General features: G+C 43.5%; 1 protein-coding gene across 2 annotated transcripts in view; it reads left to right on the top strand.

Moving 5' to 3' along the window:
- Positions 1 to 22,396, top strand: part of GALNT18 (polypeptide N-acetylgalactosaminyltransferase 18) — a 385,548-nt gene that overhangs the window by 244,130 nt on the left and 119,022 nt on the right. For both annotated transcript variants that reach the window (XM_077820102.1, XM_077820101.1), the window contains exon 4: positions 22,031 to 22,214. In XM_077820102.1, the coding sequence (XP_077676228.1) occupies positions 22,031 to 22,214 (184 nt within the window). The remainder of the gene's footprint in view (positions 1 to 22,030; positions 22,215 to 22,396) is intronic.

Here is a 22,396-nt window from a genome sequence, read left to right as displayed (position 1 = left end):
GAAAAATAAAATGTCCTAAAGTAAAAACAGATCAAAATACTTTTTTTAAAATTAAAACCTATTAAAATATTGTATAAAATATTCAATTATTGTATAAAATATTCAATTAATTTATGTATCAGAGTTACTAAATTTTACCAATCTGCAATTGCCTAAAGAAGAGGTCTCTGGGAAACCCCAACGCTTGTCAGCCCTTTTTTTGTAACGTGTATATGAGGCTGTTGGGAGGTAACTTGCATAGAGGTGCCTAAATATGGATTTAGGACTCTAACTGTACAAACACGTTTTAAATTTTGGTCATAGATCCTCACTCATGGTTCATATGGGCCTCATTAATGGTTTACCTGCGTGTGTTTTACCTACTTGATGGATTCAACAGGATATTAATAAGAAAAACATGTTTTTATTAATATTCTATACAAAAACCCCTTTTTTGCAGATGATTGCAGCATCTCAATTGTAATTGCTTCACACAAATGCTGCCAATTAACACCTCCAACATTTATTTTGTAGTTATTGAGAAAATGCATTCATTTGGAAAAAGAAAAGAACTAACTACCGTTAATTAAGATGAATGGCACGTTGGAAAATAGCAGATTACCTGGTCTGAAGTTTTATATCAAAGGGTTGTCACGAAGCATAGAAAATTGCAATATACAAGGAAGGTGGAAAGTTAATGCCTTGGGTCAGTATAGAATTTAATCGTGGAATTTCATCATGAAATCTCACAATTCAGGAGACTCTTTTGGAGGTACTAAAAGACTTCTATTCAACAAGCCTGATAATAATACAGTCATGAAAAATGTGGATGTATATTCATTGCAGATCAAAATCCAATCCAAAGAAATCCAGCTCAAGCCTGTATCTGTGCAAAAGTCATTATTCACAGTAAAAGGTCAAATGTTATGCTGGGAAAATTGGTGGGAAGCTCTCAGATCTCTGTAAGAAGTGGATTTTGATAAATTTTGCAGTGTTACAGATTATATAAGAGCATGCACTGGCAAGATTTAGTTGTAAGGGTCTGCCTTAAAAAGATCTTTGGAACAGAACTTCTTGCTCCAAAGCATCAGTTTTGTGAGAGAGATCAATTTCTGTTGGAAAAGATTCCAGAAGTCTACATAATGATGGAAGTAAAACTTGGGTTGTCAATGAATTACAGTTAACTCAAGGCAATTAAGTAAAAAAAATTAATCGCACTTATAACAGTAGAATACCAATTGAAATGTATTAAATATTTTTGGATGTTTTTCTACATTTTCAATATTGATTTCAATTACAACACAGAATACAAAGTGCACAGCGCTCGCTTTGTATTATTATTTTTGATCATTTTTGCAATGCATATATTTGTAAACAAAATAAATAGTATTTTTCAGTTCACCTCATACAAGTACTGAAGTGCAATTTCTTTATTGTGAAAGTGTAACTTACAAATGCAGATTCTTTTTTTTGGTTAATAACTGCACTCAAAAACAAAACAGCCTAAAACTTTAGAGCCTCCAAGTCCACTCAGTCCTACTTCTTGTTCTGCCAATCACTAAGACAAACAAGTTTGTTTACGTCGACAGGAGATACTGCTGCCTGCTTCCTATTTACAATGTCACCTGTAAGTGAGAACAAGCATTTGCATGGCACTGTTGTAGCCTGCGTTGCACGGTACTTGCTTCCATGCTGATGATGCTCATTAAAAAAAATAATGGTTCAATTAAATTTGTGACTGTACTCCTTGGGGGCAGAACTGTGTATCTCCTGCTCTGTTTTACCTGCATTCTGCCATATATTTCCTGTTATAGCAGTCTCGGATGATGACCCAGCACGTGTTCGTTTTAAGAACTCTTTCACTGCAGATTTGACAAAATGCAGAGAAGGTACCAATGTGAGATTCCTAAAAATATCTACAGCACTTGACCCAATGTTTAAGACTCTGAAGTGCTGTCCAAAATCTGAGAGGGATGAGGTGTGGAACATGCTTTTAGAAGTCTTAAAAGAGCAAGACTCCGATGTGGAAACTACAGAACCCGAACCACCAAAAAAGAAAATCAATCTTTTGCTGGTGGCATCTGACTCAGATGATGAAAATGAATATGCATCAGTCTGCACTGCTTTGGATCGTTATCAAGCAGAACCATCATCAGCATGGAAGCATGTCCTGTGGAATGGTGGCTGAAGCATGAAGGGACATATGAATCTTTAGCCCATCTGGCACGTAAATATCTTGCAACGCCAGCTGCAGCAGTGTCATGTGAATGCCTGGTCTCACTTTCAGGTGACATTGTCAACAAGAAGCAGGCAGCATTATCTCCTGCAAATTGTAACCAATCTTGTTTGTCTGAGTGATTGGCTGACCAGGAAGTAGGACTGAGTGGATTTGTAGGTGCTAAACTTTTATTTTGTTTTAATTTTGAATGCAGGTTTTTTTGTACATCTATAGTTGTTAGTTCAACTTTCATGGTAAAGAGATTGCACTATAGTACTTGTATGAGGTGAATTGAAAAATATTTTTTTTTGTTTTTTATAGTGCAAATATTTATAATAAAAAATAAATATAAAGTGAGCACTGTACACTTTGTATTCTGTGTTGCAATTGAAATTAATATATTTGAAAATGTAGTAAACATCCAAAAATATTTAAAATAAATGGTATTCTATTGTTTAATATTCTATTGTTTAACAGCGCAATTAATTGTGATTAATTTTTTTAATCATTTGACAGCCCTAATTAAAACTTTACTGAATTTGTTCAGAAAGTAATCAAATTTAAAAAAAAAAAACTACAGGAAAAGTAAAAGAAACAAGAGATGATGGTTTTAGAAATACTTAGCTTAAAAGCTTTACTGGAACATCTCTTCCTGGGGCAAAAATATCATAAAATGTAATGTATCATCGAAATATTAACCAAGAAAAAACACACTTTAAAAAGATCCTGTTGGCTTTGTGATTGTTTTTGCCCAAAATTCTATTAGGAAAACGCAAACTAAGTGTACAGGGCCAAATTCAGGCCTTGTTGATGCCTATGCACCCATGCAACTCCACAGTGGGGTTTCTTGGAATATTAGTGACTGCAAGACGTGGCCTGCAGTTTTATTTTAAGTCCATTTTATGCATGTAGCCTCTGATGCAAAAGGCAGCTCCTCCACCAGCACAGTGTTTCTAGTAACATGTCCAGCTACTGGTGTTTCTCTGATTGATTCAGAGAAAAGACTGTCTCCTTCTGAATCTCAAACAGCCCTTTGTGAAGTGCCGTGTGTTTTTCCTTATAGGTCTCCCATCTAGCACTGACGAGTCTTATTGCTGCGGACAAGAGCATAACCTGAACTAGTAAAACTGACCTCTTTTGTGAGATATGAGGGGAGCGCATATCTCACTCACGGCTTCAGTATAGTAGCTTTTGTAAAGAACTGACAGCCTGATTCTCCTCTCATTTATATAATTTACATCAGTGTAAATCAGAAGTAACTACTGAAGTCAGTGGAATTCCATAGGCTAACATCAGTGCAAGTGAAAGGAGAATCAGCCCTCAGTAGCCTTAGGAAAACATTTCCAACAGGGCCTTTTTGTGCATTATGCAAGTGAGCAGCAGGCATTCACTACTCTGAGGGTAATATGAATAGATAGATTAGCATACTTAGTTTTAAAATAAATTATACTCAAAATTAAGCACGATTTAAGCAAATCTTTCCCAGATTGCAGTGGGATGTTAATAGCAATGCTGCTGCTTTAATCATAATCAAAAAGGTATGATGGATTCTAGCTTCAGATTAGTGTCTAGTAGTGTATTTCAATTTCTGGTTGGCTTCATGCATCCAAGCTCTAGTAACATACTTGGGTTGAATTTATTTTAATATTAAATCAACCAATGTATTAAGAATGGTTCTCCGTTCTATGGACACTGATACATATTGCTGCAGTCCCAGACATATTTCATATATAAAATCAAAATTGAACCATGACTGTGGAACATGAAAAACTATTGTAAAATGACCATCTAAAAAGAAGCAAAGGAATTGATCTGTTTGTAACAATGTTGGGTAATGGTGGTTAGTACTTGTTGAGAGAGTTTCCAATATATCTGAATTAGGGACTTGGAATAATTTATTCTGAGCAAAATTACTTGTTCTGAGCAAACTGATTTGTTCCTTTCATCTCAAGTTATCCGGCCTCAAAGAGGTGTGCGTGTGTGTTTTGTAATTCTCTTAAAATCCTGAGTTTAGCAATTTTAGGATGTGGTATGAGGTACATTGAGTTCAGCCCACATCTTGGGGCACCTACATAAAGCTTGAGCAATTGAGTCCTCTGTAGGGGAATATCCATGGAAGTATAAGATGGTGGAATTATTACCTCTCCGAGCATGAAACACACCGTTGTAGCAGCTAAATCCTGCCCCCTCCGCTATGCAAGATATTTTAGATAGTAATGCTACATGCATCCGCTATCCTTTGGCCTGCCCCCAATATCCTGCTCCCTGTATTTCCTAGGAAAGCACCTACAGAATACCACTCTCACTACTGTGTGATGCTCAGGGAAGTCCCACTCCGGGTATGGCTATATGTAAGCGGAGGAATAGTCCCACTATTGTGGGGAACTTTCCTGACTTCTGCACTACCCTGGTGAAGTGGGCTAACGAAAGGATCTGAGTCCTCGCTCCCACTTCCTTTACCCAGTGGCCTCCCTGCCCTTGAGGACTCCCCTTCCACTCTCCCAGCTGCAGAGTCCTCGTAACCCCAACAAGGCTGGGCCCAGGATTCCTGGGGGGCTCAACCCCCAACCCTGCTGTGGTCACCCAGGACAGGGGCTAGGGTGTCCCCTTGCCGGGGTACTCTCTCTGCACTGGGCACTTCTCTGACCCACTGACTATTACATACAAGTTAAAGGAAATGCAAGTTATTTAATCAACAATTAATTTTAAAAAGAATAAGGGGAAATGGGAAAGGTTAAAGGAAACACATCACCCCGCTCTGTGGCAGGGAACATCACAAACAGTGTCTCTGGAATGTCCGGGCAGTTCACAGTCTGTTCCTTGTAAGTCCCAGGCTGCCTTCTCAGGCCCTGGCTGTGCTGCAGGGATGCTGTGGGTTGGACACTTGCTCTGGTGGTGGCCACACGCTGTCAGGCTCTAAGTGGTAGGACCCTTCTTCCCAGTGTCGCCCCCGCTCTGTCAGGGTTATGATCCAAGTCTGGCCTGCAGAGCCTCTTGGCTGAGGCATCTCCTTGTGCTGGGCCCGCTGCCCAGGGTCCCCCTCGCTCTCCCCAGCTGCTCATCGCACCCAGCTCCGGACTGCTCCAGCCCCAGCTGCACCACTCGGTCTCTGCACTGCTGCTGCTGCTCTGCCTCCAGCTCCCTGGGCTGCTTCTCTGGCCCCTCTGGCTCTGGTTGCTACAGCTCTGCTCCCAGGACAGGTCTGCTCTGCAGGCTGCTTCTGTCACTCTGCTCCCAGCACTGACCTGCTTCCTGGGCTGCTTTTCTGGCTCCTCTGGCTCTGGTTGCTGCAGCTCTGCTCTCAGGGCAAGTCTGCTCTCTCTGGGCTGTGCCTCTGGCTTTGGAGCTGCAGCTTTGCTCCCAGGACAGGGTCTGCTCTCTCTGGATCTGGCCCAGCTCTGCTCCCCAGCTCAGCTCAGGCCCCTGCTTTCTCCTTAGCTCGGCCCCACTCTGTCTGACCCAGGCAATTCCAGCTCACACGGAGGACGAGGACCGGACCTCCCTGGCCTCCTGACTCCCTGATTAGCCTGCCCGCCCTGTCATTCAGGCTGACCTGGAGCATTGGCCTCTCCCCATTGTTCCTGGGGACTGTCAGTCTCAAGGTCTTGATTTCCCGAAGACCCTTCCCTTTTTAGTACTGGGAGCTAGCCAACCAAAACACCCCCACTGAATGTTAGTAAGGGGGCAACAGTCCCCTTACGTATACTTTGAGTTGGGGTTGTACTTCCCAGCTTGACAAGACATACCCACACTCACTCTGACTCAGCTAGTGCACTAAAATCAGAGTGTACCCTCAGTGATGCAAGTGACAGGATGGGCTTGCTGGACTGAATGCTTTTCTAGCGTCTGACAGGTTTGTGCTTGGAGTGGCCAGCCCTTCCCTCTGCTTTGTGCTGCCATAGCCATGCTCTATTTTTAGCATACTAACTTGATCGCAGCTAGTACATGTACGTCTCCTCGAGCTAGGAGCTGCACTTCCGGCTCAAAATGTGGCCATGCTCTCTGTCGGGGGCCTGCCCCATGCCTGTATAGTGGAGCCACAGCAGTTCTGCTTCATTTAGGACCTTTCACACCTGCAGGGAACATGGACAGGATTTGGCTTTCCTGGCTTCTTAAACAAATATGGGCCTATAGTAAGAAGTGCCTCTCATCAGTGGATGGAGGGCGTAGAAACTGTTTGTTTGCAACCGTTTGTTTTAATGTATTAAGTTTATTTAATGTAATCTAGATATCACAGTGATAGCACAATACGCAATTTAATTTAATGACAGTTTTAATTAGATCTGGAGAAACATTTTAGTTTTTTTCTTGGAGCCAGACTGTAGCCTGGCCTGTCCTGGTCGCCTGGGATCACACGTAACAGTGGCGTCACAGGTATGTTGACAAAGTCGCCAATTGATAGTTATATTGACCTTTTGTTAGTACACCTTATTTCATTTGAGGGAAGTTTGTGTAAGATTTTGCCACTATTACTGGCTTCACTGCTTGGACGATTTGCCAGCATAGCTATGTCAGTTAGGGGAATTATTTTATTTTTCTAGTGTAAACAAGGCCTGTGTGGTTTTTTTCCGTTGCTGTTGCTGTAACCTATGATAACATGGGTACAGAGATCAAACTCTCTACGCAGGGCTAGCCCTAGACCAAATGGCGCCCCAGGCGAGGAGCATCTTCGGCGCCCCCTCCTCTATTTGTGAAACTTTTGAATATCTTATTTTTTATTTCATATGTAGCCCGTTTCATGACTTTGCACAATTGGCATGTCTGATTTATCCCTGCCATATAAGACGATTCATTTGCATGTTAGGATCTGTAAATCTGTATTTATTCATGCCATATATAAGCAAATTTTAAAAAAAATTGGTTTCCTCTAAGCTTATAGGAACCTTTTAAATTTTAAGAATAAATGAAATATACTAACTTCAAGAAATTGAACTGTGCACCAACATTGGGTGGACCAGTATTAGTGTTACTGTAGGTGACAGCCTTAGAATGTTAATCCTAGTCCTTTAGTTCAAAAGATTGCTTTTTTCGCCTTTTCCTTTTGTTGTTAGCAACAAAAACAGCACCCCAAGCCCGGCGTCCTCTGAGCCTGGTGCCTCAGGCAGTCACGTGCCCCTAAATCTGGCCCTGCTTCTATGGGCTGAAATGCAGCTATGCCTTTTAAAGGACAAGAGAGCAGAATATCATGCACCATGTGCTCACCCTGACCCATATAGAATATCTGTGACAAAGTTTGGGATACACCCACTTAAATAATGGCTTTGGATATAAATGCCTCAGATGGAGATGGAACATTTTGGATCCCATATGTAAGATTTGACTGATGCAAGATGGCACATTCAAAAGCAGGACATTTGACAACCCTAATTTTGAATGACATCAGAATGCACCGTAGTCTGATAAATTTGTCACTTGGATCCAGACTGAGGTCCCAACAGGATGGAATGCCGTATTGCTGCCCTTGTCCTCGGAGACCTTCTCACAATATTATCAGGCATGCTGTGGGCCACTGTGGTCCAAATCAAACATCCTTGTTCCTAAAGGAGAGTTGACTTTCAGATTTATGATGAAGTTGTCACATGTGCAATGTTCGTAAGTTTGAGTAGTGGTTGCCCATATAATTTCACATTTTCAAAAGAATCTAAGCCCCATTTAAAAACACTAAAATAAAAAACTATGTATAAAATCATTGATGATTCTTTAATAGTGAGTGCATGTCCTGATACCTGGCTATTCCTTGTTTTCTCTAGCATAATTTTTATGCTAACACTATGCAAACTCTATTGTAATCAATGGGATTCTTTCTGTTGACCTTTGTGGGCTTTGGATCAGCTCCAGATAGCATATATACATGATTGTCTCTGAACCACATACTTCTAGGACCATGTTTGTTTGCACCACTTTCCACAACTAATGTCATAGCAACGCCTGTGACAGGTTCGATCACAGAGACCCCCTTGGGACTGTGACCTGATGTGCTGAGACTACTTCTGAGCCCATTTTCTCTGACAGTTTGGGGCTCCAGAACCCTGCCTTGTTGAGCCAGACACGCAAGCCTGCTGCAACACTGACGGAGGGTCTGAACCACGCCCCCAAAGCTGCAGACTTAACTGAAAACAGCTTAAGAAGTGCTCCTGTCTCCAGGACCCAGACACCCAGCTCCCAATGGGATCCAAACCCCAAAAGAATCCGTTTTACTCTGCATAAAGCTTATACAGGGTAAACTCATAAATTGTCCACCCTCTATAACACTGATAGAGAGAGACGCACAGCTGTTTGCTCCCCCAGGTATTAGTTACTCTGGGTTAATTAATAAACAAAAGTGATTTTATTAAGTATAAAAAGTAGGATTTAAGTAGGTTTCAAGTAATAGAGAGAACAAAAAGAAAAGGCGCACTTGTGGCACCTTAGAGACTAACCAATTTATTTGAGCATAAGCTTTCGTGAGCTACAGCTCACTTCATCGGATGCACGGCTGCTACTCTGAAACTTATACGCATATTTCCATAAACATATAGAGTGCAACGTCACAATGCCAATAAATAAATAGCCTTATTTGGACTAGAGTATTTGGCAGTTTTATTGTAGGGTGACCAGATGTCCCAATTTTATAGGGACAGTACCGATGTTTGGGGCTTTTTCTTATATAGGCCTTATTACCCCTAACCCCGTCCCAATTTTTCACACTTGCTATCTGGTCACCCTATTTTATTGGCAGCTTCCTTTTTCTTTAGGAATCCATTACTGTAATATGGATTGCCTAAATGTTTTTGGCACCCAGAAGATATGATCAAGTTCACTGTATCAAAAGCACCTTGTGAGGTCCTCATGGTTACAGAAGTAGAGAGAATCTATCATGTGTTCTTTATACTATATTTTTCTAAATGTATATAGACTGTTCAAGCCTTTAGTTCCCTTTGAATAGAGATTTTCTGTGGAGTTGCTCTGTGTAAACCCTACGATAGATTAGAACTAAATACTGTTTTAAAAATAGATTACTGGAATCAGCTGGCGCTAGATTGCATTTCTCAAGCTCTCTACTTTCTCTTTAACATTTAAAGGTTGCTTCACAAACCAATCCAGTAACATCAAGTGAAGGAATTATAGACTCTAATGTCAGATTTTTTACAGTAGTTCTTCCACCAGTGTGTGTTCACTGGGTCAGGTTTTTTATACTTTTTTTGTTGTTTTTGTTGGTGCTTACTTTCACCTCTTTTTTTTTTTAATGCCTTTTCTAAAAAGTGTACAGTTACAAAGGTAGTAATAACAAAAACTGGCAGATGCTGTGTATATCCTCCTCCTCTTCTATTTAAAAAAAAAATCATAGTATTCAGGAGTAGTGGACCCTAGACTATAGTTTGTGACAGTGTGCGGGGCTATTTGTACAGAATGCAGCAGTATTTTCAGTAAGGATTTGATTATCTGTGCTGAACCCTGAATTTTGAAAATAACCTCTTTTGAAATCTGAAATGTAAGATTACCTTTTCCCATGGTATTTTACTTCCACATCTGTGTCAGGAACCATGTATCATTTAAATTGCCCAAGGTATGTCTGCCTACCAGATCACTAATATGGTCCCACACAACAGCCACTGGAATTAGTGAGGTCTAGAAAGCCTATAAAAGGAGATTGTCTTCAATTTATGAAGAGCTGTGATACATACATGTTATCTTAAAGGGGACCACTGTTTTGAAATTGGGTTATTTGTTGGGGGAGCCAGGCCTTTGTTCTTCTCATGTCAAAATCACAGGTGATCTCAGAACACCCTTTGCTTCTGTGATTTGTGGAGATATGGAAGGCAGCTCCAGGCAGCTAAAGAGGATTCAGTACAATGCCAGCAAAACCTACTCATGAGTCAAGTGGAACAAACACCGCCTCAGGTACAATGTCCCTGGGAATGCGTGAGGGCAAAAGCAGCCCACTTCACCCTTTGAAAGGAGCAACATGTACTTCCCGATAGTCTGACTCAACTCTGTTGGGCAGTTTGAAGGAGGGGTGTATAGCCATTTCTTATTCCTCCATTTGGGGAGGTTAGTGTTGCTCTCAGCACTAAACTAGTGAAGTCCTTTACTGTGGGTGAGATCCTCAGCTTGTGTAAAATGGCATTAGTTCCATTTATTTCAGTAGAGCTATGCCTTTTTATACCACCTGGGCTATGCCTTTTTATACCACCTTTTTATACCACCAATCTGAACTATTGCACACACAAGCTGACTGTAAAGGTTTATTGTACTGTCTAGTTCCTTTGCGTTAACAATGGGTGAAATTCACCTCCGTGCAGAGGGCTAAGATGTTAGTGGGACGTAAGTGATGCGTAGGCTTTCTGCACTAGTGTAAATTTTATCCTATTAGAGCAAAAGATGCAGCAGTACCAGTAGGTAAAGTGCATATTCTGCATCTGCATGACAGCATGGAATTCTGAGGCTAGATTCTGTGACTCATTGTAGTCTGTTACCAATACAAGTTAGTTGTCTTGTAGTAACGGAGGAAAAGGACTGTGTTGCTATTTAGTATTTGAGGCCTATCCAAAGCTTAATTTTTTGCATCATGTTGGTAGTTTCCCATGAGTATCTTATCTATTACCAGATAATACCAGGTTATTAAATATGCAAGCACGACAGGTCTACTTTATCAGTTTATGTATTGTGGCCCTGTTTTACGAACAATTTTAATACACACATACATTATAAATTGCACACCTATCCATTTTATAAAATTTTCTCATTTGAAATTATCTGCTCTTGGTCCAGAGATGAGAGGTGTTCACTGAAGCATGGTGAAAAAGATAAGGGGCCAGGGGTAGGAGAGAGGAGGAGAAGAAAGAATACCAGGCATAGTAGACTTTCACTGAGCTGCATACCAAATAGGTGGTGTAATCCGAGGTAAAAGTGTGCCTCACTTTTGCCATGAATTCAGGTTGCAAGTCAGGTTCTTTGCATCCCTGACTCTCTGAGGAAAAGAAATGTCTTCTGCAGCAAAGGGTAAAAGCTGGGCTTTTTTTATTCACCAGAAGAGAAGCAGATGCTTTTGCATGTTCTGATTCTTAAGAAAGTCTATGAAATTGCCAATGAAAATGTACCTCTTCCACCTCAAATAGTCTCCAAAGTCCTTGAACTGCAAGTAATTTGATAACATCAATAGAAGTTATGTCTGAAGGACTGCAGGATTTGCCCTATTTAAAATAAATCAGTTGGTGCTAATTCTGCCTTCAAATGCTATTGAAGCCAGTGGGGCTGCTTTGGGTGAGAGGCAGTCCAGGCCAATGAATAGGGCACTCACTGTACTTGGAATCAGGACACCTGGTTCTAGACTCCTGTCCCTGCCAGTGCCTCACTGTGTGTCTGGTCACTCCTTTTGTGCCTGTTTCTCTCATCACACTATTTGACATGTCTATTTAGATTGTAGACTCTTTGGCGCAAGGACTTTACCTCACTATGTATTTTCACATTGCCTGCTCACTGAGGCCCTGAGCTCAGTTAGAGCCTCTAGGTACTATCAGAATATAAATAATGGGTATAACACATGGCAGTGTTTTGCCCCATTGTATATAACATTGTTTAATCCACAGTTGTTGGCATTGTATTACAATTTTGAATATATTTCCATGTTAGAATATAGCTTTCTTTGCTTTCACAATGGTTGAAATTCACCTCTGTGCAGAGGGCTAAGCTTTAAGTAGAATGTAAGCAGTGCCTAGGCCCCCTGCACTGATATAAATTTCATCCAGTTAGAACACAGGGTTCAGCAGTAGATAAAGAGCTTTTCTGCTTCTACTGTACCAATGTCATGGAACGTGACTTTCGGCCCTTTTTAGTAAAATTTAATATTATTACAAACAGTTGCAGGTAACTTGGCAAGAGTTTAAAAAATGCATATGTCTAGGCAAAGCAGAAGTGTCAGATTTTACAAATGTAATTGTTTTAAGAGATGCAAGAATGCATTTAAGCACTTGAAACTGGAATATGTTAAAGTTATTGTAAATTAAGCTTAATTGCTTGTTCTTTAAATGATTTCTCTATAATGTGAACCATTATTTATGACAACACTGCCTCTATCAATAGCTTTAAAATTACACTTCAAGACTAAGGGCCATATCCTCAGCTGGTGTAGATTCACATTGGCTCTATTTATGTCAGTTTCCACCAGCTGAGAGTCTAGCCCAGTTATCTTTCCACTATATTTTGCTATTTATGGAGACTATTAGAAGCAACCAACCCTCTAAATATCTTTATGCAGATTTGAATTCTCAAATGAATTCAAGTTCAAAATTGTTGAAGGAGAGGAGACAGATTTTTATGGGCACTTTTGCCCAAATTGCACTTTGCTGCATGGAAGCGCTCTGTATTATGTGCTGATATATTCCGAATCAGCTTGGTGATGGAAAGGAATACGAGAGGGAATGAGTTCAGGCTACATTTTACCAGCAATTAGATGTACAGTAACGGGGATATACTTACTTTCTGCCTCAGAGTCAGGTTTTGACAAGCCCTTTGGGTGGGTGTTAGGGGAAAGTGCACAAGAGCCTCCTCTATTTTGCATGGCCCTGCAAGAGCCTTTCACAATTGCACAGGGATTGCTCCCCCTGTGTGCCTGAGAGGAGGCAGGTTCATAGCTCTGATCCTCTTATGGGCCAACCTGAAGAGCAGGCCGGTCGCAAAATTTGAGCTGCTGCAACAACCTAGTACAGGGGTGGTCAAACTTTTTGGCCCGACGGTCACATCTGGGTACGGAAATTGTATGGCTGGCTATGAATGCTCACAGAACTGGGAGTTGGGGTGTGGGCTCTGGGGTGGGGCCAGAAATGAGGAGTTCAGGGTGTGAGAGGGGGCTCTGGGCTGGGGGTTGGGGTGGGGAGTGAGGGCTCTGGAGTGCAGGAGGGTGGGACATAGGGGTTTGGAGGGTAGGAGAGGGGTCAGAGCTCGGGCAGGGGGTTGGGGCTCTGGAAGGGGGCAGGGGTGCAGGCGCTGGGCAGTGCTTACCTCAAGCAGCTCTCGGAAGCAACAGCATGTCCCCCCTCTGGCTCCTACGTGGAGGTGCGGCCAGATGGCTGTACACGTTGCCCATCCGCAGGCACCGCCCCTGCAGCTCCCATTGGCTGTGGTTGCCGGCCAACGGGAGCTGCAGGGGTGGCGCTTGGGTTGGGGGCATCATGCGGAGCCCCCTGGCTGCCCCTACACTTAGGAGCTGGAGGGGGGACATGCTGCTACTTCTGGGAACACATGTGGAGTTGGGCAAGCCCTGGACCCCACTTCCTGGCAGGAGCTTGAGGACCAGATTAACACATCTGAAGGGCCGGATGCAGCCCCCAGCCCATAGTTTTCCCACCTCTGTCCTAGTAGATGTAGGTGTACTACAAGGAACTGTCCCAAGGAACCGTTCCAAGCCCACCTCCTTAAGGGAAGATTCCCTGCTGTGAAGGGGACTTCACTGAACCTGTAATATAATCCCAATTAATCTCTGTGGGATTGAAGGTAAGGATGGTGTGCCTCCCCTGGCTCTACCCACACCTAGCCTCCAGCCTGCCCAGTCTTCTGTGGGCCCCGCATGGAGCCCTAAAAGGGGGAGAACATGTGCATGACCTGATCCTGTCTTGCGCCTTGCAAAGCTGGAATGGAGGGATCCCTGCAGGGATAATCCTTGGGGGTTAGGGTTTTGGTTTTTTTAAATGTACATAGAGACATTTCAGAATAAAATATAAATTACTACTTACACATCTGCTCTGACTAGCAATGTCCTAGTCCTGCATAGACGCTACATACCTCTCTGCCTCCTTTAACTACGCAGAATTCATGCGGCTTGCAAGTGCTGCACCTGCAGTGGTCCCCTGTCCCTATGTGCGGTGTTAGCTCTATCTAACCATGCAGACTCATTCAGTTTAGCCAAATGAAGTTCTTATTTCAGATATTCCATGTTGAAAGACAAGCACATCTGTCTTTATAAGCTATTTGTTTCCATAAACGGAAACAGAATCTTCTGTATATTGAAAATGACACATTAGTTCGTTCTTATTGTTTTTCCTATGGCGGCAGAAGGCAGTGAAGCACAATAATTAATGAAGAAGGGTGTTTTGGATTTATTATTCATGTAATTTTCATTATATGAAAAAATATGTGTTGAAAAATGTGCTGGTGAAGGTCATTGGTAGCATCAGTTTGAAACAATAATTGTTTGTAGGGGTAGAATCCTTTCTTCCAGTCCAGTTGGGCACAGTGCTCTGAAAATGTCAAAGGCAATTGAAAACAAAGCTGTCTTGTAAAACTTTGTGGTAGGCAGGTTAGGACTGCATGAGAAATTGGTTACTGAATATCCCAGTAGGGCATATTTATGTTCTGCAGAAAATGTTGATTTAAGTGATTTTCTTTGTTTAAGTGTCCTAGGCTGCTGTTCCCTTTATCAGAGTTGAGGTGCTACGTTCCTGACAAGAAATTATTTTCATTTTGGGAAAGAAAGGTGAATCTTAGCAGTTTTAGCAAGAATCCCAGTCTATTAATCAAGGGAAAATTGCATCCAGCCATCTTTCTGGGTGCAAAGCCCCCACTGAAACCATTGAAAGTTTTATTTAAACAACAATGGCAGGAAAAGGCCTAAGGAAAAGGCAAAATGCGATCCTGTCTTTCATGGATGCTGCACAGGATATGCAGGAGCATGGCTGCATATGGGCCAAGTATTTCCGTGAGTATTAGGGGCTGATCTCTCCCCATTGAAGTCCAATGGCAAAATTCCCAGTTGTGCAGGATCAGGCTCTAGATTGGAATTCTTGCTAATGATCCAAGAAGAACTCCTCCATTAGGAGAATATATAATATGCTAGTTGGTGGGGCACAACTGGGCTCTCCCTCTGTGCACCTTTCCCTCCATTCACATTCAAGAGCAGCTGTGAGGTGGAGTGTACATAGGGTTGCCAACTTTCTGATTGCAGAAAACTGAACACCCTTGCCCTGCCTCCTGTTCACTCCCTCCCCCCTCCCTCTGTTGCTTCCCCCCCCCCACTCGCTCATTTTCACCAGGCGGGGGTTGGGACAGGGGGTTGGGGTGCAGGAGGGGGTGAGGGCTCCAGCTGTGGGTGTGGGTCTGGGGTAGAGCCAGGGATGATGGATTTGGGGTGCAAGAGGGGGCTCTAGGTCAGGTGTGGGGCCAGGGATGAGGGGTTTGGGGTGTGGGAGGGGACTCAGGGCTGGGGCAGGGGGTTGGAGTGTGGGAGGGGGTGTGGGGTGTAGACTCTGTGAGGGAGTTTGGGTGCGGGAGGGGGCTCAGGGATGGGGCAGGGGGTTGGGTCACGGGAGGGGGTGCGGGCTCTGGCCGGCGCTTACCTCAGGAGGCTCCCGGAAGCGACTGGCATGTCTCTCCAACTCCTAGGCACGGGGAAGCCAGGGGGCTCTGCGCGTTGCCCCCATCAACAGGCATCACCTCAACAGCTCCCATTGGCAGTGGTGGGCAAGGGCAGCATGCGGAGCTCCTGTGGCCACCCCGGGTCTAGGAACTGGAGGGATATGTTGGCTGCTTCCGGGAGCCAGGCAGAGCCAGCCGCGGTGGCCAACTGGACTTTTAGTGGCAGGTCAGCTGTGCTGACCAGAGCCACCAGTGTCCCTTTTCAACTGGGTATTCTGGTTGAAAACCAGATGCCTGGCAAACCTAAGTGCACACCGATCCTTTTGGGAGCAGCAATAATGTGGTGTAATGGTCCTGTTGCGTTCAGGCTTCTGCAAACCATCTTGCCCTCCATTAGCAGGGCTACTTAAAGACACGGCTCTGCTGCTGTTCCTTTTCCATCTGCTCCCGCTGCAAACTTCACTGCAGTTTTCCCCAAAGTATGTAAGATAAATTGGTGTCGGAGAATAGTAACAGTAGAAGCAATATAAGGTAGCACCCAAAACTATCTGTTGGCTGAAAAAGGAAGGAGTCTGAGTAAACAATGACTCTGTCAACGGTATTGATTTTCAAATCTTTGCCTTTGTGTGCAATGTTTCTCAGCATCTGCTCTCCCGCTACTCTACAGTGAGGCTATGAAGATCCTCCTCATCGCCCCCCTGCATTGTTACAGCAAGTATAACTTCCTGCTTTTGCAAAGTTAGGTACAGATGTTTGCAATAAAAAAGAGCTTTGATCTAATTTAAAGCAGAATGGCATTGTGTATGTAATGTGCATAACGATCTGTTGTCCTGATTCAATGCTATATAGTCCGGGGTCATATTTTAGGAGTGATATAATCTATCTAATCTGGTAAATTTCTGGAATATAATGAGCTCATCTCCTTTATCAGTAATTAGTCAACTAGCAAATGATCTAAACTGATCTCCAGTCTCTCATGTCTCCAGTATCCTGTTCAGAGATCGTGAACGGGAAAGTACTGGAGAGGCTATTGCTTCCACTCTTGGTGAGTCTCAGTGTAAATGCAAATATGTATTAATGACCTATTTTCCTCATAAAAACGGCCATATTGGGTCAGACCAGTCCATCTAGTCCAGTATACTGTCTTCCAACAGTGGCCAAAGCCAGATGACTCAGAGGGAATGAATGGAACAGGCAATCATTGAGTGATCCAGCCCCTCTTGTCCAGTCCCAGCTTTGGCAGTTAGAGGCTGTGGCCACCCAGAGCATGGGGCTGCATCCCTGACCTTCCCAGCTAATAGCCATTGATGGACCTATGCTTCATGAACTTATTTAGTTCTTTTTTTTGAGCCTCATTACAGTTTTGTTCACAACCTCCCCGACAACAAATTCTATAGGCTGACTGTGTATTGTGTGAAGAGGTACTTCCTTTTGTCTGTTTTAAACCTGTGTGACAAAGTTCCTCCTCTACCTTGGTGGGTCTTGCGCTTACTGGTGGATTTGCTCGCCTTGGAGCTTCCCGGCAGCCCTCAGGTTGGCCGTTTTTGTGAACCCACAGTCCAGGTCAACTCTTCCTGTGTCTGACCAGGAGTTGGGAGGTTTGGGGGTACCCGGGCCCACCCTCTATTCCGGGTTCCAGCCCAGGGCCCTGTGGAATGCAGCTGTCTAGAGTGCCTCCTGGAACAGCTGTGTGACAGCTACAACTCCTTGGGTTACTTCCCCATGGCTTCCTCCCAACACCTTCTTTATCGTCACCATAGGACCTTCCTCCTGGTGTCTGATAATGCTTGTACTCCAACAAACAGTATACGTTCTCACTCTCAGCTCCTAGCGCCTCTTGCTCCCAGCTCCTCACATGCACATCACAAACTGAAGGGAGTTCCTTTTTAAAACCCAGGTGCCCTGATTAGCCTGCCTTAATTGATTGTAGCAGCTTCTTGATTGGCTGCAAGTGTTCTAATCAGCCTGTCTTAATTGTCTCCAGAAGGTTCTTGATTGTTCTGGAACCTTCCCTGTTATCTTACCAGGGAAGAGGGACCTACTTAACCTGGGGCTAATATATCTGCCTTCTATTACTCTCCTGTAGCCATCTGGCCCGGCCCTGTCACACCTGCCACTTATTCATTATTTCAGTGGGTGACCCTGATTCTTTAGTTATGTGAAGGAGTAAATAATGCTTTCTTATTTACTTTCTCAACAAAAGTCATGATTTTATAGACCTCTCTTATATTCCCTCTTAGTTGTCTCTTTTCCAAGCTGAAAAGTCCCAATCTTTCTAATCTCTCCTAATATGGAAGTTGTTCCATACCCTTAATATTTTTTGTTGCCCTTTGTATCTTTTTTCTAATTCTAAAGCATCTTTTTTTTTAAACGGGGTGACCAGAACTGCATGTGGTATTCAAGATGTGGGCGTACCATTGATTTATATAGTGGCATTATGATGGTTACTGTCTTATTTTCTATCCCCTTCCTAACATTTTTTTACTGCAGCTGTACGTTGAGCGGATGTTTTCCCACTAGAACTTTCTCTTGTGCTCTACAGTGATCCAGCTATCAATGTATTTGAATAATTACAGAGATTTGAATAATTTTCATTCATACAATGCTCAAAGGGTTTGCTTTTGATTTGGAGTGCCGTGCCCAGTGTGTGCAAAATGACAAGTCGCCGCTACCCTAACAGTGTGGTGTGAAATCCCGCCTCCTCCTTAGCTTTATTTCTGGGGGTGTGTGTTTTTTAGCTGCTTTGGAAGTTCGTTTAAACAGACAAATAACTTTATTTCCTCATCACTAAACTTGTTTCACAGTCTAATGTTAACTTCTCTGAAAGGAATCCAGACATATATTGTATATGTAGTCAAAATAATACTTAAATGCAAGAGAGATGGTGCAGAGAATTACTGCTAGAAGCAGTATCATTTCATCTTTATGAAAATATAATAGAGGCAAAAAACAAGACACCGACGGGAGCTCTTTTGATTATGTATTTATTATTTTGTATTGCTGTTGTGCTGCGGGGTATTGGTGGCTGCCAGCAAGTGTGTTTGACCTATCGGCAGTCAGAGACGTCACTGAAGCTGACCGGTGTGTTAGCCACCATTCATTCATGCTAACTGAGAGAGCAATTAAATATTCCTTTGTTTAGTGATTGCTGAAACAATAGCAGCCACCCCAACTCTTAAGTCCAGCACGGAAGGCCTGACAAGAACTAACTCAAATTTCCCAGGGACTGATTGGTGGAGCTGTATGTGTCTGTGTATATCAGTATCAGAAAGGGAGGAGAAAGCCAGTGATGCGTGGCCCTGAGAAGGAGCAGAGACAGAGCTCCTTGGGGTACAGGATGGGCTGGAAAACAGGCTTGGATTTCTGGGCACAGAAACTGCCTGCTGCTGTTTGTTTCTACTGTGTTCAGGGAAGCAGAACTTCATGGATACTCTTTGTCAATAAACAACATTGTACCAAAGAAATAAGTAACTTGTATTCTGAATTTCTCCCCCTAAAGGAAACAACCTCGCAAGGCCCCAAATATTCGCTAACTACTCAAGTCAAGGGGCATCATTATGATAGGACCCAGAGGCCCTAAGTTCATGATCCCATTGTGTTAGGCACTGTACAGAAACATAGTAAAAGACAGTTCCTGTCCCAAAGAGTTTACAATCCAAATAGACTAGAAAGATAAAAGATGTATTTGTTATTCTCATTTTATAGATGTGGAGCTGAGACACTGATGTGTTAAGTGACTTGCCCAGGGTCTCAGAGGAAATGTTTGGCAGATCTTCTGAGTCCCGGTCCAGCACCTTAACCATAAGACCATCATTTCTATCTTTCCTTTTACTCCACAGATGCTTCTGTATTTGTACATTGGTTAGGACAATGGGCCCTGATTACCACTGGGAACTCTGAGCACTGCCACATATAAATAATAATAATAATAATGAGAACGAGTGCATTTCAGCTGTACGTTTTCATTCCACGTATTGCATTGTCGCATGCACTCATCTTTGAGCCAAAGCTGCAGTAATTATTGGTTAAAAAGGAATAATCTTTTAATTAGGAAATGATTCTTTTCTGTTGTGATCACTATTCTTGCTTTGTTTTGCTGAGCAAGGAGGAGAAATTGCAGAACCTTTTGAGCAGAGAAAGAAAGGTGTTGTCAGAGCAAAGAGAAAGCTGCAGGTGTGGGGGAAGCACAATAGTTAATTTTTTTTCTGTCCTCCTCCCCTTCCTCTTTGAAACACTGGTTTAAAAAATAAAAGTTCATGGGGAAATAATTGGGTTTTCTTTCCAGACATATTTTTAAAATATGAAGTTTACATAGTGTAACGACTACCTCGTACATTACTGCAATAACATAATACTTGCTTATGCAAGCAATTGTGAATATAGCCCTTTATATGATGTTTTATGTGCTCACGCTTCATTTTATGGCACATTAATTAATATCCAATGGCAAATGAGGTTTTGGTGATAATACCGTGCGCTTAACTGTTGCACACACTTCCTCTCTAAGTGTTTTATGCTTCTGTTTACATTCCTACCTTTTCGTCTGTCTTGTCTATTTAGAGTTTGACTACGCAAGCAAGTTTTACCGGCTACAGTGATATAATTATACCACTCCAGATATAGTTGTGCCTGTATAGCTCTCCCTATGGATGCTCTTATTCCAGTATAGAAGAGGCTTTTTTCAGTTTAGCTTAAACCCCTGCCAAAGCGATTTGAGCTAAACCAGAAAAAAAACACCTCTTATACCGGAAGAATGTCTATGGAGGGGTTACACTGGTATACTGTGGAGATTTAAATTCACATCTTAGCTTATGGTGTAGTAACTTTCCCGAGTAGACAAGCCCTTAGATCGGGGTGGGCAAACTTTTTGGCCTGAGGGCCACATCTGGGTATAGAAATTGTATGGCAGGCCATGAATGCTCACGAAATTGGGGGTTGCAGTGCCGGGGAGGGGGAAGGTGCATGCTCCGGCTGGGGGAGCAGGCTCTGGGGTGGGGCTGGGGATGAGGGATTTGGGATGCAGAAGGGTGCTCTGGGCTGGGGCCAAGGGGTTTGGAGGGCAGGAGGGGGGCGGGGGTGGGGGAAGGGCTCAGGGGTGCGGGCTCTGGGCAGCGCTTACCTCAGTCAGCCCCCAGAAGCAGAGGCATGTCCCCCTCACCGGCTCCTACGCGGAGGCGCAGCCAGGCGGTTCTGCAAGCTGCCCTGTCCGCAGGTGCTACCCCTGCAGCTCTCAGAAGCAGCAACATGTCCTCCTCCAGCTCCTACACAGAGGTGCAGCACCGTCCACGTGGCTCTGTGTGCTGCGCTGTCCACAGGTGCCACCCCTGCAGTTCCCATTGGCTGCGGTTCCCAGCCAATGGGAGCTGCGGGTGGCAGTGCTTGGGGCAGGGGCAGCGTGCAGAGCCCCCTCGCTGCCCCTATGCGTAGGAGCCAGAGAGGAGACATGCCGCTGCTTCCGGGAGCCGTGTGGCAAGCCCCTGACCCCACTCCTTAGCCGGAGCTCGAGGGCCAGGTTAAAAGTTCTGATGGGCTGGACGTAGTAGTTTGCCCATCCCTGCCTTAGATTGCAAGTCTTTTGTGGTAGGGGCTGTCTCACTATGTGTATGTACAGTGCGTAGCAGAGTGAGGCCTACATTTTTGTCTGGGGCTCCTAGGCACTACACTAATAGATAACAATAATATCTCTAGTGTAATAAACCCTAAATATGTTTTACTGAACTGTAAATGTAAGAGGAAAGTGTGACCTATGATTTCTTTTTCTTATTTGCAGGCGAGCCATAACTGGAGGAAAATGCCACAGTATACAGATCCTCACTCCAGTGCACAAGATCTATGCAACACCTAAGCCATATTTTGAGGCTCAGATGGTGCATAGTAGAGCCCTGCCCGGGACTGTTTTAGAGCCCTACAGAGGGATTGGGATCCCGCAGGACCCACTGCCAAAATAGTGGGAGCAGGATACAAAAATGGTCCGGCACAGGGCTCTAGTGCATAGACTTTGTACTGGCCCTCCATGTAAGGGTGAATCTCTCACCATGTTCATATCTGTATTTGATATACTGTGTGGCCAAATTTTGCCCCTACTGGTGCAGGCAGGGGGAGCAGAGAGGCTGCATAGTGAATCCGGTACTCCAGGAATGACTCTGGTGAGGGCAGGATCCCACAAGGCAGTTGGCGGAGTGACATGCTGTGGAAATGCACTGTGCTGGTCCTCTCTTCTTGTGAGTCCCTGACTTTTGATCATGGAGAAAGACAGTATAAATGCTAGTCACCAGGGGTTTGATCATGTTCTCTAATCTCAGGCCAGACTAGCTGGACCACTTCAGTGCAACAGAGTTTTGTTGTCTGCTGTTTCCATTGTGGAAGAGGTTTCTTACCACCCTCCTTTATCTCTTGTGCTCCAGAAGACAAGATTTAGCCCTCCTTGATGTTTTTCCTAACATATATGGGTAGATAAATAGATTTTTTTATTGTTCTTACTCTTCATTATTTCCCTGTGTACAGAAGAACTCAAGGAGAAACTAAAGGAGTATGTTGACGAGGTGAATATGCGGAAGCCTGGATTCATCAAGGTGGTCCGACACAGCAAGCAAGAGGGGCTGATCCGGTCTCGAGTTAGCGGATGGAGAGCAGCCACAGCACCAGTCGTTGCGCTCTTTGATGCTCATGTGGAATTCAGCGTGGGATGGTATGTATCTTGCTGCTTCTTGCAATTATTTGTAAATGATGGCATGATATATATCCAGCATATAGGGGGATGAAGTTATATGAAGATCTTTTGACACAGATTTAAATACAGAGATAATTATGAAAAGCTTATGGTTTGTAATATGCAACATAGTCATAATCAAGATTCCGTTTGTTAGAACT

This window comes from Eretmochelys imbricata, chromosome 6 (genome assembly GCF_965152235.1).
Source record: "Eretmochelys imbricata isolate rEreImb1 chromosome 6, rEreImb1.hap1, whole genome shotgun sequence".
NCBI lineage: Eukaryota > Metazoa > Chordata > Testudines > Cheloniidae > Eretmochelys > Eretmochelys imbricata.
This window is presented reverse-complemented; position numbering and strand designations above follow the sequence as displayed.